The sequence below is a fragment of the Halichoeres trimaculatus genome, unplaced genomic scaffold, assembly GCF_033239565.1.
Source record: "Halichoeres trimaculatus isolate MK-OKI-2021-1 unplaced genomic scaffold, fHalTri1.1 fHalTri1_scaffold_15, whole genome shotgun sequence".
NCBI classification, from domain to species: domain Eukaryota; kingdom Metazoa; phylum Chordata; class Actinopteri; order Labriformes; family Labridae; genus Halichoeres; species Halichoeres trimaculatus.
In genome coordinates this window covers 12,885,332-12,902,914 of record NW_027437193.1, presented here as the reverse complement: position 1 = coordinate 12,902,914, position 17,583 = coordinate 12,885,332, and the positions used below count along the sequence as shown (strand labels likewise).

The window sequence follows — 17,583 nt, the reverse complement described above, 5'->3', positions numbered from 1 at the left end:
GCTTTGGTTTCTGCCATCCTGGTAGCTACTGGCTCAATTCTGATTCATAATTAGTCAGAAATTTGCATTTTTCCAGAAATTACAAACGATCAAATGAGGCTGCTTTCTTCATCTGATATTAAAATGTATTCCTGCAAAGTTATAGATATGGGTGTTGTGTAGGCATTCATACTACCCCCTCATCGCAGACTCACCTGTACTGTATTGTCTCTGATGTGGTTGAAGCTCTTAGCTTGGTCATAAGAATTCTGACGATATTGAAGAGAAAAACAAAGTTTATCTGCAGGGAAAGAAAAGCACAGGAATTAATGAGATTTGAAAACCTCTGTTTATTCGCTCACAGTGAAACAGTGGAGGGTAATTTGCTGCAGCGAGCAGACTCAGCTGACTAAATGCTGAGTGGGAGGAGTAGCAACACAAGTCAAGGCTTCCTCCTCCTCAACAAGACCGAGCTAGTTAGAGGAGCACATGTATTGAAACCGGTCACCCTGCTGCTGCACGCTGGTAACAGCTTGTACATAACAGTTAATGAATCCATTCCTATGCATACAATTTGTTACTCTCAGGATTTTACGAGTTGAAACACCATAACCCATCTGGAAGATTGATGCCACCTTTACAAATAAGTTAGCAGCAGGGTGGAAATGGGTTTTATTGTTAATCCATTTTCATTCCAGGTCAGATTTTTTCATCAGTTTGCACCTACACTCAGGCATTAATGATTCATGGCGTACTACTGTAAATTGTGTTAAGCGTGAAAATGATAACAGCAGCTGCGTAGCGTAATGACTTTGCTGCTCACCAGGAGCACAAGAATAACCGGTCCCTGGTAAATGTAGTCCATATATTTTCCAGGTTCTTTACCAAACCAGCATCTGTGAATACGAGAGAGGACAGAATGAAAAGTAGAAACGAACTTGGCCATAAACCTTTTGTTTTTTATTATACTTACTGCTCATTTTCATAATACAACTTCCCGATGGCCCAGGCAACTATTATAGGGCATGGAATACCTGGAGGATGAAAAAACATAAGGGTGAATTTGACTCAGAAATAATGAACACTTTGAAAGTCCAAAGGGGGAACATAACTGAACACAAGAAACAAAGTGAATTTTTCCTTTGTCACAAGAGAGGGGAAACTTTTCTTACTTCCTAACCTCTAAATTATAGAAGGCTGTACTTTTCTGGTCACGGCTTCAAGCTCCGGACTACAAAGTAAAAACTTTGAAGTAAGAAAAAAAAGGCAAAAGTAGAAGAAATAAGGCCAAAATGAGTCACACACAGTGACTTTTCAGAGCTAGAGTGGCTTCACAGTCATATGATGCATCAGTCAGGAGTCAGAGGACCAGCAGAGGTATAATGGGTTTGTGCGAGTATGTCTGGCAAATACAAACTGATGCTGTGTTATGGGTGCTGGTTTTTCTGTCTTTTGGGAGCTTGTCAAAAGCATTTGTCGAAAAAGGAGGAATACTAAACATATTGATGGGTGAACATTTTTCATCAAAGTGATGCCTTCATTGAAAATCCTTATTAACATTCATTGAAAACATTCAGGAAAAAATACTTTAAATTCTTCACCTTTGATGCTGGCATGCTACAGCGCTCTCTGACACCCTCAGCAGTGATGCGTTTCAGAATTGTGGAGTGAATGCACATTAAAAAAAGCAGCCACAGGTTATGGATGTGACATGTTTTGAGGAGTAGACAGCCACACACTTAGATCTGGGGGTTTCCATTTTATATCAAGTCTGGCTTGAAAGAAGATCAAATGCGCTTGATTTTCCTCAGATAAAACAAAAGCTTTTGACTTTGGAGTGCTGTTATTCTCCCCTCAGACCCGATGGGTGTAACTTCTCAGGGAAATATCCTCAATTCAAAGACTTTTTACCAGGCACAGGCACTTTCAGCTATTCGATTCAAGTACAATCCTTTGTTTTCATGCAGATTTTTGCTTCTTTTACAGACTCATACAAGCTGTGCTGCTTAAAAAAACCTTTTGTTGCATGTTGAATAAAAAGTGCTTAAGTCCTTTGGAATATCACTGTGCTACCCCAGAGCATTTAGCAGAGCAGCTCAAGGAAAGACTGCTCCTCTAGAAAAAGCTGTTCATTTCTTTGTTAGTCACCCATAAAGCCTTCTGAACCAAACATATTCTGATGAAATATCAAGTGTGCACAAGTTGACCAAGGTTTGAATGTAGCTGATTAAAGTCAGATATTCCCATAAAGATACAAAAATCAAGGACCTTTCATGCAGCTGAAAGAGCAAATGTCTGAATTTTCCAGCCCCAGCTCACTACAGGCCTCTTGGTGGACGACATATTTAATTTGGCCTACTTTCAGCATCTCCTAATGAATTCTAATTAAAAAAAATCTCAAGACTACTATTGGTGGCAAAAGGAGAAATCTTTTTCCCCACAGTGGAGCAGCTGTCTCACTAAGAAGCACAATAACTTGTTCAGACTATTTCTCATAGTACATTTAGCTTCATTACCACACTATGCATAATGTGCACTTTGAGCTCTCTTCTACCACGGTTAAATCTCTGTGTTTCCTCCCATTTTCTAAATTATTTTTTTAATCATTAAAGGTAGAGTCTGCAAGATTTTCCTAAAAGAGAGAATGTAAACTTTCACAGGAATAATCCTGCTTAATTGCCTCCTATGGGCCTATATACATGTGTGTTAGTGTCAGTGTCTGCCCCAACCCTCTCCTCAGCCTGAATGTTGATGTTTTTGTTGTGTTGAGATGTTTCTAGGTGGAGAGTAAGGGTGTATTCACACCTGTGGCTCATTTGCTTTGTTCCGATTCAGGGGCAAAACCGATACAATTGTAGCGGTCGTCACTTGTTTCGTTTGTGTTCACAAGGCAAGTCTCTTGCGGTCCAAAGTTGTAAACAAATGTCACGTGCGATCGATTTTTTCTCTCATTGGTCAGAAATCATACCCGGAAGACGATGAGTTTCCCTATCTTTGTTCATTCATTCATTCATTCATGTTCTCACCCACCATGGAACATTAACTACGTGTGTGGCTAGTTTGCATTACAGCATTTATCTGGCTAATGCAATCGTTCCCAAAGTCTGGGACCTGACCCAAAGGTGGGTCTCCAGAGATTTTTTATGGGTCACCAAACTAGTTTTCAAAATGTTTACACAAAATTCACGCTTCCCTTTACCAGAAGAAGTCTCCCTTCCCCTTTATTTGTTAACTGATGATTGGCTCCCCACACTGTCATAGCTGGTTGTGCTTTCATTGTGAAGGGTCATCGCCACGTTTACTGTAACTGGAAACATGCGACTGTTTTTCAAAAGTCTGAAGCCATTTGCTGGTGCTACTCAAACAACCAAAGCCAAACCCCCTTATGTTTCCTACTGTTTTACAGCACTCAGAGGAAAGGCTGAAAACAAGACATGAACAGATGCCGTTACCTTTATTCTGGATTAACATCGCATCTTAATATCTTGTCCTTAATATCACATGACGGGGATGCAATTCTGAAAAGCAAGCGGGCTAACCCGTAATAAAAATGCAAGTATTTTCAGAGTGTAAGCCTAGCTAATAAAATATGTCAGGCCTGTAAGCTGGTCCAAAAAATGTAAATGAATCATAAACATGATTAAAGCACCCTTTTTTATCCTGTCATTTGATTTACAGATTACATATTTTGGATTGGGTCCCCATGGCTTGTTTCCCCAAAAATGTGGGTCACCTGGAAAAAAGTTTGGGAAACACTGGGCTAATGTATCAGTGTGTGCTTTATAAACAACATGTGCAGTTTTTCCTGGAGTCCCGACTGTGTCTGGAAAATAATATCCTGTTGCACATCTCGAGATGAAAACGTGCCAGCTCAAGTCACCGCAGACAAAAACGGGCTCTGATGGGTGCACAACAACACATTCTACTCTCACAACTACCACAGTTATGAGTCAGTTGTGCCTGTTGCTGGGCCGTTTGTGTTCTCACGGCACAGGAACCGCTACAGGGTGCGTATGAATGCGAGCCGAAACCACCTATTTTTGGCGATCTCGACCCGCTTGTTTTGTCCCGCATCCGAGCACGATTGCTGTGTTCACATATGCCCAAACGAACTGGACTTTCGGGGGGGCGGCCCACTGTTTCGGAACAACTGTCCCAAACGATCCAGGTGTGAATACACCCTAAGTGTGGTTAGATCAGCCAATAATAGCGCACTGAGTGACTTTGCATGCAATGATAATAGCGAGTGGAAGAGGCTATCCTGAGCAGCTACGATAGTAGACGTAACACAGATAAAGAAAAACACAAACAAAGAGGAACAAAGCTAAATAGATAAAGCTTCTTCCTGTTAGCTTGTGCCACTGTCAGGTCATGTGCACGGCTCCCATCCACGCAGAAACGTGATGCTACAGGTGGTTTATGGACTGTTGAGTGTGCTCACGTAGCTTCAGTCGAAAGCAGTGTGTGTACGCTGCCACCAGCACCGAGCCAAGCAGGAGGAGCCCAGTTTGAATGTTGTGTCTACAAACAAGTAAGGAAAATCCCTGCAGACCCTACTTTTAATTCACCTACACATGCTGCCAGCCCTGACATTCTTGTTTGTTCTTTCTCGTTTTTTTTTTTTTTGGAGCAGTAACTCCCTCAACAGGCGATAATTCTACATTTTTCTGGAGGTTTCATATTACAAATCCCCAAAATAAACACTGATTTTCGAGATTTTCTGATCCATGTACTAAAGTAACCCTCTGCAGCATGTGGCTATGGTCAGATGTTTTCTATCCAAAACAAAAATAAACCAATCTTCTCGGTCAGTTTTTAGCACTGAGTAATTGACTGTCTTCAAGAGCTCTACCACACCAACATTCACTCATCACAGGAATCACTTACGCTCATTAAAATAGGATTGATATGTGCTTTATTTGCCTTTGGTTGCTTCTATTTTGAAGTTAATATTATCCTTCTGATCATGTGTCACCACCAATCATAAGTCATCTGCTACTTATGTGTTTATTTTCCATCCTTGTGTGCGTAAGGCTCTGCTGCATGACCTAGATTTAGCAAAGTGTGTGTTTGTTTTTTTCTTTCTGCAAGAACACACAATGCATGTGACACAAAGAGAGATGTCAGACCTGCTCGGTGTTTCTTTGTGCACTTTTCTGTCCGAGGATGAAATTTTTCTGACATTTTTCTGTTTTTCCTAATAGCTGAAGTCAAGCTGAGCACAGATGATTGATGTGGCCACAGGGGGGACATCCCCAAGTGCCTTCTAGCCCTAGAACTAGAGAATGTAAAAAAAAAAAAAAAAGAAGACATCCTCCCATGAAATCACAGCCATATCCTTGGGCTAAGCATTAAAGAGTCTCCCTCGGATTCTCAAGCTAACCAGGCTTCATTTCATTCAGCCAAATGCTGACTTGTAATTGGAGATAAATATTATATATCACTGGGGTCCAGCTGCTCTGCCAGCTGGATTGCATTAATAGTTCAGATATACTCCCAGTACATCTGGATAGATCAATACAAGGCACGTCCACAAGTTATCAAAAATATAATGTTAACACCCCTCTTGCTTTCATTAAAAAAGTATTATTTTGCGCTCACTCCGAGTCTTGTGTTTTTATTCTTTCTTTGGAAAAAAAATTATTCAGGTAGCTATTATGAGAAGCACACTGATAATCTCATTTCCTGACACCAACCTAGTGGCAACAACAATTTCATAGAATATTGAAATTAAATGTATGAATAAGGATTAAGAGAGTAATTTGTCTTCAGACTGATGGCCTGATTTGGTCTAAAGAGGCATCCAACAATATCAATTTTCAATACCTCACAAGAGCTGTATCAATGATACTTGCATAGAATATGAGCTTATACAGAGGGTGTACATGAATTCTGATATCATTTCACAGTGACTGAGAGGAGCTTAAAAATACCGCATTGACCTGAATATGGGACGACCATAATTATAAGACAACACCCCTCTTTTTGAGAACAATCTTCAGAAAAAGACTCTGGTAACCAAAATTTACTCTGCTTGGAGAAACTGTTGTTTTTAGAGACTGCTTTTTTCAGTTTCTGGTAAAGACACTGATATTTATATTTGAAATGCCATACCTTAACAAACCACTCACTTAGTAATTTATTTAACCTTAACAGTGAAATAATTTTGTCAAGCAGTTTGACGGAAGAATTTTGGACGCCCATCCTTGGGAAATTACACTCCTGCTGCAATTACCATCATTATCTTAAAACTAGCCTTATAACTTGGCTAGGGATGGGTCATGAATTAGGTACTTTTATAGGTACTGACCAAATTCTGTCAAAAGTACCGGGTTCAGATTCACATAAAATCAAAAGGTACCATTCTAGGTACCTAAATGCATCCTTGTGACTGTGAGGGAGTGGAAGAGTAGGCGATATTCCCCAAGCGGAAACCTCCGGTCAAAGAATATGAGACAATGCTGAAGTGCCAAAATCTGCTGTTTCTCGAGTGTTTGCTTGAGGCTGGCTCTGGAAGTACCAGAAGTCACACACACACAAAGCCAAAAAAAGCCAGTTTCAAAGCAGAAATTAACCTATTTACAGCCTGGTTCAAAAAACGTCTCCTGTCTGAGTCGCTAATTTTACAATTGGCACCCACTGTATGGGGGGTGAATTTTTTTCAAACTCGGCCGTTCAGAGGATATTAAGATCGCAAGCTCGCCCAATAAGAGGCACAGCTGAGGGTCACGTGACCAACAGGTGCCCTATAGATGTACGCAAAGCCCTTGCCACAACCAATGTGCTTCATTTTCTGTTTCAGAAACAGATGGGTGACATCAGTGAGACTACGTCCATGTTTTATACAGTCTATAGATTTTTTTCATGCTGGACATGAGCACAGCATTGCAAGGTTATACGGTGAAGAATAAACATGTAAAACTGAAAAAAAAACATCTCTCCATTTTTCATTTCCTGTCACTGCGTCTCTGGTGACTGGCAGATCATTGCAGCCACAGTGAGTGCTGTTGCAGTCGTGTAGCCAAGCTAGACAACTATTTGCATGTGTTAATGGTTAGACTCTGGTCAAAAGACGATTCCACTCTTTCACATTACTTTCAACGGAAAAAAAAAACAACTTGTCCTATATTATGGTCAATACGGTATTGTGCGATCATAAAAACCTATGGCCCTTTGTGTTGTAAAAAACAAATTTAAAACATGTTTGAAAAAAAAAACTTACCAAAATAATAAAAGCAAAACAACTCATAAAATAATTAAAAAAAAACAATATGATACCATATGATACCAAACCATATAAAAAAATAATACAGTGCAATACCACGCCAAATCAAATCATATGATACCACCCCCAAAATACCATACTATGTTACCACACCCTATCGAACCAAAGCATAACAAACCATATCATTTGACACCAAATTATACCGAGGTATATCATACCAAACATACTATACTATACAATTATGTCTAATTTGATACCATAGCATGCTGTGTCAACAGGAGCATACTTACACCAACCAATGAAAAGGAAGACCCACTTCCTGAGCTTATCAGTGGAGTAAGTCATCACAATGGCTGTGTGGAGGTAGCATCCTTCAACAAACATCCAGAAGAAGTTTGTCACCACAAAGTAGTTGTATATCGTTGTGATTAATCTGCACCAAGGCTGAAAAAGAAAAAAAAGACTTTGAGTTACTTTTAATTTGCAACACAAACTTTTGGGTATGTTTTTTCGTGGCTGAAAAACTTTAAATTGCTTTATGTATTATGCATATACAAAAAAAAATATTAATAATAATGCAATTGATCCTGTTACCTCATTGCTCTCGTGGATATTGTGATCAATAAGCTGAAGCAGAAACCACATCACATTCCTCAGTATGAAGGTGGTTATCAGGTTCCAGTGAATGATGTTTCGGAGACACCGTATGCTCCTGTATCACAAGTCGAATAACAGATCTGTTGAATTGTCATGCATTTGTTCCATATTTAAAGCAGTGAAGGATTCTGTTCAACTGATGTTTTTTGATGTACTTATATGAAATAAAGTTATATCATGCTGGATTAGGTATCGGTTCCTGTTTGTACTCATGGATGCACTATAAATATGACTGAATTATTCTGGTGTATTGAAACACTTAAGAACTGAATGTTTTTGACTCATGTTTCAGAACTTGAAGGAGCAGGTTTTAGTAAGTCTGCACCTTTCACATCAGAGATGAGGCATTTATATCCGTCGACAGCCACAGTCAAGCTGAATCTAAAAATATATCATTTCTACATGATCGCATTTGACTTGGTTATGGCTGGGAAAAAAAAGATGTGCAATTTATTTTGACACATCTTGAGATTTAAGGACTCCCTTGAGGACTCTCGTCATACTTAGAGCAGACACTCCAGATAAGTTATCTCTTTTTCTTAGACCTTTAAAGGAAAGGTTGAGATGATGGTTAAAATCTTTTTTATATCCCACCAAAAATAACCTTCTTTTGGAAAAGCCAAAATGTAGATTGTTCCATCAAATCTAAAGAGATTAAATAGCTGAACATATTGACTATTTTTGTTGCTTTCACAAAAGAGAATCAATATGTGCCTGTAAAAGCCCACATCGATCAAACCACTGTGCACAACTCAGCCGAGGCTGTTTAGTCTTTGCCCTGCTTTGTCATGGCAGATGTAGGTGTATGTGTGTGTGAATATGTGTGTGCTTCAACCAGGACATGAAAATAGGTACAAGGGAGTGTTATGAAATGCACATTATGTCCACAGTGTTCCCTGCTGAGCCGGGCCACAGACATACATTTGTTTGACTTAAGCGAGTTAACGAAAGCAGTCAGAGGATATTACGTGAGTTTTCACTGATTGTCTCCTGTGAGGTCTCATGCATGCAGGACACATTTAGACAGAGACTATTTCTGTACTTGCCTTAAGCACAAGAAGAGAATGAAGGCCACGACTAGAGCTCCCACTGAGATACAGTGGCCTAGGTAGTTGATGATGAGTGCGATTTTATAATGCATCGGATATTTTCTCTGCAAAGAAGACAAGAGAAGAGGATAAACAGATACAAGATGTTTATATTAACCCAGTGCTGATTAAAAATAGTTGCAGAGACATGAATACTCTGAGTTGTTCTGGTCAAACAGTTCACTATTCAAGACCTAGCTTCGTATCAGCCTGTATGTGACAGAGATGCAGTCGTAATTGTTTTATTTTTATTTATTGATGCAGTACTTTTACTAAACTATATTTAGAAATAAAACAAGGGGTTTGCATTTTTCTTAAACCTTTTTGAATAATTTGACAAATCTGAAAAATTTGATCATCAGGGATGGGTACCAAATTAGGGTTTTTTTTATCAGTAACCACTGAATTCTGTCTGTAGTACCAAGTACTGATTCATGAAAAATCAAACGGTACCATGTTTCGATACTTAAAAGAATCCTTGTGACTGTCAGGGAAGGAGGGAGAGAAGACGATTTTCCATGCTGGACATGAAATATGTTCAATTTAAAAACTAAGTTATTTTATTATATTACAATAATATTTATTACCACATTAACACACACCAAAGTGCTAAAAAATTGGTACTTTTGGTACTGATACCAGGTACCTGGCATCGGTACCATATTATTTCGAATGTGAAAGGTACCATGCCTATTGATCATTGATATTTTATGGAGTAGAACGGCACAATAGGATAGGATAGGATGGGATAGGATAGGATAGGATAGGATACAGTAGGTTACATTGGGTTCGTGTGATATAGCGTGATGTGATACAAAATTATGAGATAGATTTTGATGAGATATGATAAAATTGGATGGGATGTTTTATAAAACTAAAGAATAAAATGGGATAGGACAGGATAGGATGCAATATGATACAAAGCAAAATACGATCCAATGCAACAAAATATGATAGAACGTGTTTCGATACCCATTGAAGTATTACAAAACTGTACAATACAACACTGGGGACAATGAACAAAAAGAACTATAAATGATCCTTATTGTTTTTGTACTGAGTTAAACTCATTTATCACTGTGAATTCTCAATCTTTGGTGGCAACAGTCTTCATAGAGGAAACCCAGGTTACTATTACAATTTCTGGCTCTAAATTGTAACTCTCACTCTATAGATTGAGGCCACTAATAACTAGGGATGGGAATTTACAGTAATTCCTGTAATCGAATATTCTAAATACCTAATGAACGAATTTTTGAATACTCACAGATTATGTTTATTTTTATTTTAACCATTGACGAAAATAGGGTTCATTAGACATGGACCCCCCATTATTAAAGTCACTACAAACATGTTTTCCACTCTCATAGATGTTCCCTGTGGCGGGGGCTTGCACTCCCGCTTGACAAACGCCATCAGCTCTCTGAAGCCTCCACCTTCCACAAAACTTATTGTGAGCTCACCACCAGTTATTAGCGAGCTAATCTTCTCCACTATGGTTTCGTCAAAACGACGTGCTAACAGGGCTAGCAACTGACGCCCATGTGGTCAAGCACCGAACTAGTTATTATATCGCATGCAAGTTTAATGCATATATCTTGCACTGGACATTAACTCAACAGGTCTCAAATGTAGCACTTGTTGTGTTTTTGCTTTCGGTGTAATAACATGTAGAGGGCTGCCGTAAAACAGTTGAGAAGTCGTTAATTGCTGTCCTGTTAAAAATTCTCCTATCTAGAAGCTTTGGTTAGGTAAAAACAAAACGCTGGGTCACACATGTGAAGCTGTGTGTCTTTAAGTCATGTCACCAAAAGCAGTGCTTGCACAGGTGTGCGAATAACAAAATGTTACTCGAATAATGGGGTTAATGACGAGTATTCGAGTACTCGATTACTCGATTACTTGTACCCATCCCTACTGATAACACCATAATCCGTGACACCTGAATAATTTCACTCATTTAACCCATTTGCTTTCAAGTACAATTTACAAAGAAGATTGGTCAGAAGACATTCAAGAGCAATATTCTTTATGAATTGAACTATCACTCAGCCCCAGCTAAGAGTGCTTCTATTTATGGAGTAGCATACAGTGTTTCATTGCATTGCAGTTCTCTTGGAAGATTATGACTTTTTCAAATGTCCTAAGTCTTACCCTTAACTGGGAATAGAGAAACAAAGTTGTGATTTGTTAAAAACTTTTCAAATATATAGCATGTAAGTTCTCTATCAACTTCCTTTGGTCTATGTCTCACCTTCATGTTGTCCTGATAAAGGTGAAAATTGACACCTTGTCAGGCATCATCCCTTTATATACACAACCAGATCAGCTTGACTTCTAGGTTTCAAATAAATGCGATGACACAGCCTTTAACATATTTCATATGTCATAGTGTTGTACGTCTAGAAATACACACCATCAGAAGACATAATGTGAGGTAATCAGGCCCAAACTCATTATGTGTAATACATCAGTCTAACAGCATGGCCTCAGGCTTTGCTTACAGTGATATAAAAGACTGCGCTTATAAATTTGTCAAACCATCTGTAAAACGAATGTTTACATGCTGCACAACATAGAAAAATAATGTGTGGTTTGACAAGCGCATTGCAATCAAAACCACATATGATTGTTTTTTCCTGCACCATTAGTGTGATGGTTAGGCAGCGTGATAGGCGTTGATCTAAGACGTTAACAGATTGCTTGCAAAATGAAGGACGTAGAGAATTCCAGCTCACCTTCTCCTCCAAAATGGGCTCACAATTGGAGTAATTGCTCTTCAGCGCCCACGTTCCATTATCCATGCATTCTCTGTAAGCACTCCCTGCAAATAGAGCAGAGGAAACAATGAAAATGTAATATTGCTGCAAACAATGTTGACGTCTTGTCGAACTCTCGAATTTTCTTTCAGTTTAAATCCTCACATTTGTATTCATTCCACCTCCAGCTGAGGCCAGTTGTTTGTTCTGGCAAGGTTAAAGTAAAGTGTCCGCCGAAGCAGGTGAGCTAAAACATCCTTGTAATTTCTTCAGAGCAGGGTTCAAACCTGAGCACTGTATCTCTGAGTGCGACACAGAATACCAATTCAGCAAAACAAATTTTACTCATGGCGAGGAAATGCAAAAGCTTCTTACGATGTTGCCTTATTTGCATATCTTTAAAAAAACGCTTTTCACAATCAACTTTGAGGGAGAATTTTTCATTTGCAGCTCCACAGTCCTTTACTCTGCAGGCCCCTTTATCACTTTAACACATGAAAATGTATAAGGAGTGGGGCAAGAACAGAGAGGTAAGAAATGAGGGAAGGTTATTTTCTTCCTTTCGATTACGACCAAACGCTTTCACTGATAATGTGAACTTATCTACTGCCAAGCTAGTCATCACTTATTTAGCTTTCTATTATTGGGTAAGAAATCTCACTTTAATTATGGTTTCACTGCTGTCAAACACCACAAACTTATACCGCTGAAATAAAATGAAGCAAACACACAATGGTGTGACCTACTTTTAACAAAACTAACTTTCTTTAAACAACACACTAAAAAGGAGGGATAAGTTCTTGAAGTCTTTTTTGGACAAATAATTAAAATATTTTTGAGTGCATACTTCCTTTCCTATTCATCAGCAACATGATGAAAATAAATGAAATAGGGAGACCAGTATGTCCCAGTGGTTAGGTCACACACCCCATGAGGTTAGGGTCAGGATGGTCCAATCCAATCTGTGGCCCCGTTCCTGTAGGTCACTGCCTCTCAAAATAAAGGCATAAAGCAAATAAAATGCAGATAAATGTGAGCCAAAGTTATGATAACATGTCTAAAACCAACATGAGACAAAACTGCTCACTTTATTGGTTATGTTGCTTGGTAACTAAACAAAATGATCAGCTTGGTCAACTTCAAACCAATTTCATTATGTTTGTCAATCAGTTATCTCACGTCTTGTGACACAAAGAGCAGGTTTAGAGCATGCCCTTTTCACAGACATTCAACATTATTCCATCAGTGAGCAAACATTTAGCTACAATGATATGGAAAAACTTCAACCAGAACCCTTGAACAGATCCACACAAAAGCAGTTCCTATCAGACTGTGCTATTTATATAGAGCTGGAATAAGTGTGAGCTTATGATGCTTCAACACATCCCATTTCAGAACCAATAAGTCAACAGTTCCATAAAACACAGTACAGTGAGTAAATCAATCAAATACTATCACAAAACATTCTTACCAATTGTCCAACTGTATGAAATACTTGGTTCTAATTGGTTGTAACTAGGGATAGACCGAGTATTGGCCAGGCCGATTATCAGGGCTGATATTTGGCATTTGAAGCATATTGGCATCAGCCGATAAGAAACACATTTAAAACTGCATTATTGGGGCTCTGATGCAGCTGCTCTGCTGTCTGCAGTCACTACTCAGTCCCCTGCATTGTCACACCCACAGTACCATCTGATTGGTTACAAGCAGAGCCATTGCTTGGGAAACAGCCAATCAGCAGTGCAGTTATTACAGTTATTGCAGTTACATTGAAATTTTGGAAAACTTTATTTACTGTAGAAAACCTGAGCTAGTTATTTTTTTAAGTTTTCAATTGACTTTATAAAACATGCTGCTAAGCCTGAGAGCTGTTTAATTAACTCATGCTTAGAGGTATTTGAATGAAGATAAGTGTTGGAGTTTGTACTGTTCAAAATTTGACACCAATATTTGCACTTTGACTGCAAATTAATATCGCCTTCAAATATCGGTCATCGGCTTCTTTGACTACAAAAATCAGTATTGGTATCGGCCTGGAAAAATCCATATTGGTCCATCTCTAGCCGTAACCCCTTGACAACAGTTTCTTAACTTCAAAACAGACTTTCAGAAACACATCAAGCTATAGGAAGAAAGGGATTACATCTACTGTACTATTAATGATATCACCACCCTTAGTTGACAGTTTTGCAGCAGAGAGACAGGATAGAGTATTTATACAATGTGAAACTAAATTTTTCTGGAGAGTAAGGGTGTGGCAAAATCTTGTGAGATTTAACTGTGACGATATTTCTTGTTACAGTGAAAAGTTGTCTCGCAGGTACAGGGCAGAAGCCTATCAGCGTAGACATTAGGGGTGTAACGGTACACAAAAATCATGGTTCGGTACATACCTTGGTTTTAGGGTCACAGTTCGGTACATTTTCGGTACAGTATGGAACAACGCAAAACCATTTGCTTGTTTAGCATGTTTATTAAACCGGAAACTTGCCATTATACAGCGAGGGGGGGAGGCTCTTCAAGCTCCGGTTGGTCGTTAGCAGCAGCCATGATGCACAATTCAGACACAAGCTCCCGTGGCTACTGAAGCTCTTTGATATTCATCTTCTGATTGGCTCACTGTGAGACGTCACGTCCACATGATATGCACATGATTTCAAAATACGAATCATGGACTTCTGTCCTCATGAATATCAAAACGCCTTCTCTGCTCAGCCAATCATAGACGAGTACTCACGTGAATATTGTAGAGCCATGTGCAGCGGCTAAGGTAAACTTACTGTACTCGTTCGAATACAGCACTGTACCGAACCAAACAGCCTTATGGAGCGGTTCGGCACGGACACATGTACCGTTACACCCCCAGCAGACGGATATGTAGATCAGACTGCAAGCATTTCAGTTTTATATCTATGACCTGTGGGTGCAGTAATGCACCTTTGCAATATCTAGTCTTTTAGAAACTGACAAGAAGAAGGAGCAGGAGCAGCAGCCTATCAAACGCAGCCAGAAAGACGTCAGAGTCTGAAAAAATCATCAGGAAGATACCACTACTTTTAAATTGTTTGTGTGGCAGCATTTGGGGTACCTAGCAGAAATAATAAATGGCAACCAAGTGACACGGACAACATGTAATCACTGTAAGAAAACAGTGCCATACACGGCGGCTAATACAAGCACTATGCTATAGTCCATACAGAACCACAGCAGCTTGCTACTAAACTCCATTGTACCTGTGATAAAACTGTTAAAAGCCAGACAACACTGACAGACACCAAGCACCAGAGCCACATCAATAACAGGAGACATAAAAAAAAAAAAAAAAGCCAGACCCTGTTTGCACATTTTCCACTTTGTATTGTTGGAGTAATACTGTAGTTACAGTTTTGCACATATTACTTAAACTGAAAAAGGGGATATTTAATTTCATTTGTGGAAAGAAGTTCAACAGTTAAAAGCTTGTGCTAAATTCATGCATGGATCTAAGTTATAAAAAATGTGAAATGTACCCACATTGTTTTGTGACTGTGTTCAATAAAAGGTGTCATTTTACTATTTTTAAAAGTATTGTCAAAATATTGTCTCATAAGATCATGTATCGTCTTGTCTCATGAGCCGAGTGTATCGTCACACCCCTACTGGAGGGCATCGAACTTAAGACTGATGGTAAAGGCTGACCACTCACCAGCAGAGGTGAGAAAAGGAGAGATTGTGGAGGCATCAAAGGGTGCACAAAGAGCTAAATAAAAGGGACATACATCAAGAGCAATCATGAACCACGACAGGCTATGGGCTTTGGCATCATTACAGGACTGGTTGAGTGAGAAAATATGTTGAAAGAGTTTCTGGCTATGAAGACAGTATGTGAGCTAAAACTTAGTGACCACTTCTTAAGCTAGACAAATTTACATCTGTGTACTTGTATGACCAAAACGGCAGTAGTAAGAAATTGATAAATCAAAAATGCATTTCCACCTCATCGGTAGGTTAAAAATAGGTTTGATGTTTGGAGTGATGGTTTAGCTAAAAATATAGACTTGTGAATGAAACTGAAGTCCAGAAACTCATAAAGATTAACAGTTAGACAAAGCTCACATGGGCGTGAAGTGTTATTTTTAAATATACTCACAATGACTCAGCGTTCTTGTCAACACCAAAACACTCTTCGTGCAAAGAGAGGAAACTATCCACCTCAGAAACACCTACAGTTGTGCTTGAAGCAGTTGCATTAGCAGAATAGGATCCCTCGCATTAGACTAAGTGTTACATAATGTGACATTTGTATCTAGATGGCGGATAGAGGAAAAATGAGTCTGGCAGCCAGAAAGGGAGAAGTAGGAAAAAATAGATCCTCCAAAACAGGCTCATTGTATCCTGTCAGTTGACACTTGCTGTGTTGTGACAACACAGCACTTGGTGCTCCTCGTGAAGTAAACCCAAATTCTTAGCTGTTTATTCCAGCGGCAAATCAAAGCGGGATAAATCAGCCAAGCGCTTGAATGAGCGAGACTTGTATTCCCAGAGACACAGTAATGCAGTCAATTACTATACACTCTGAAACACACAGTGCTTGTTTGTTTGACTGTGTATAAACTGCCTTACATGTTCATTGATCAGCTGCCATGTAGCATTAAAAGAGCTCCTCTGTAGCCCATGCAGGCATGATTTGACAGTTGTGTCTCCTGCTTGGTTCAAACCTCACCGTGAGCAACAAAAATGTTTGATCCAGGCTGGAGTTTCTGTTGATATTATCAGGCAGGGAGTACAGCAATGTCTAAGGGGCTCATTACTTTTTTCAGAACTGCAATCCCCAGATGAGTTTAAGTTTTCAGTCATTATGAGTTTCACCAAATGAGAATAAAATACTCATGCTCACTGGGACCAAATTGAATGCTATTCCACAAAGCTCATTTTATTGTCATTTTTAGCTCCATTTAACTGTAGAGTGTACAAATGTGGTCAATACGCACTTTACAACACTGTATAACCAGGGTAACATATAAAATAAAACACCTCTTTATAGAAATGTTCTCCTCAATGGACATGCTGCTGTGTACTTCTGAAATACTGTTATACATGCCTAACCTTTATTTGTTCAGCTGTCGCGTGTTTTCTTTTCAGTTAGTGCCCTAGAGTTTAGTTATTGTAACTGTACATGTACTGTACCAATAAAACTGGCTCTGAGTGGAAAAAAAAAACAAGATAACAACATTTTGTGAAATGTTTGTGTTGCACTCTTTGAGGATAACACACACTACAAAGTCACAGTACTGGCCAGGACCGGAGTCATCCGTCAGCCAGTGGCAGAAACCGTATAATTGTCAGCAAACAAAGCTAATAGCAGTGTTGGTGCACTGAGGGAGAAGGCATGATAGCTCTTCTCTTTGAAAAATAATAAGCAGCATGGAGTAGTCTACATATTAGGACTTACATAAGCCTGAATTGCGTTTATCCGTTCTCTGTCTCATCAGACTGTCTGGACCAGAGAACCTGGCTTGGCAACAACTACCCATTAGTGATGTTGTTGTTTTTGTTCTTTGAATTTCAGGCAGTCTTGGAAATGCTTTCATCTATTTTTTCAAGCTTACTGAAAAAGTTAAAGTCTAAAGAAGTGTTTCCCAGCTTTTAATGACTCTATGGTTGCAGACTTCACATCTTTGCACTAACTGAACTGGGGGACCATTTATATTTGATTAAAGATATGAATAACATCAGTGCTAAAAAAATTTAAGGGCACAGTATTTAGTTATATAAAGTATTAAACAAGGTTTGAAAGAAGCAGCAAGGAAGTCGTCTAAGATAGGCTCAAACCCCTCTCCGCCCCTAAAGAGGTGGTGGTTTAAGACTGGCCTCCAGTAATCAAGGACTGTGA

General features: G+C 39.1%; 1 protein-coding gene across 1 annotated transcript in view; it reads right to left on the bottom strand.

The window, feature by feature from the left end:
• LOC141804544 (corticotropin-releasing factor receptor 2) overlaps window positions 1-17,583 on the bottom strand; it is a 54,713-nt gene that overhangs the window by 9,691 nt on the left and 27,439 nt on the right. Inside the window, exons 3-9 of the mRNA XM_074689016.1 lie at window positions 11,688-11,773; window positions 8,908-9,014; window positions 7,799-7,916; window positions 7,495-7,648; window positions 953-1,013; window positions 803-875; window positions 195-280 (exon numbers count right to left, since the gene is read on the bottom strand). Of these exons, the coding sequence (XP_074545117.1) occupies window positions 195-280; window positions 803-875; window positions 953-1,013; window positions 7,495-7,648; window positions 7,799-7,916; window positions 8,908-9,014; window positions 11,688-11,773 (685 nt within the window). The remainder of the gene's footprint in view (window positions 1-194; window positions 281-802; window positions 876-952; window positions 1,014-7,494; window positions 7,649-7,798; window positions 7,917-8,907; window positions 9,015-11,687; window positions 11,774-17,583) is intronic.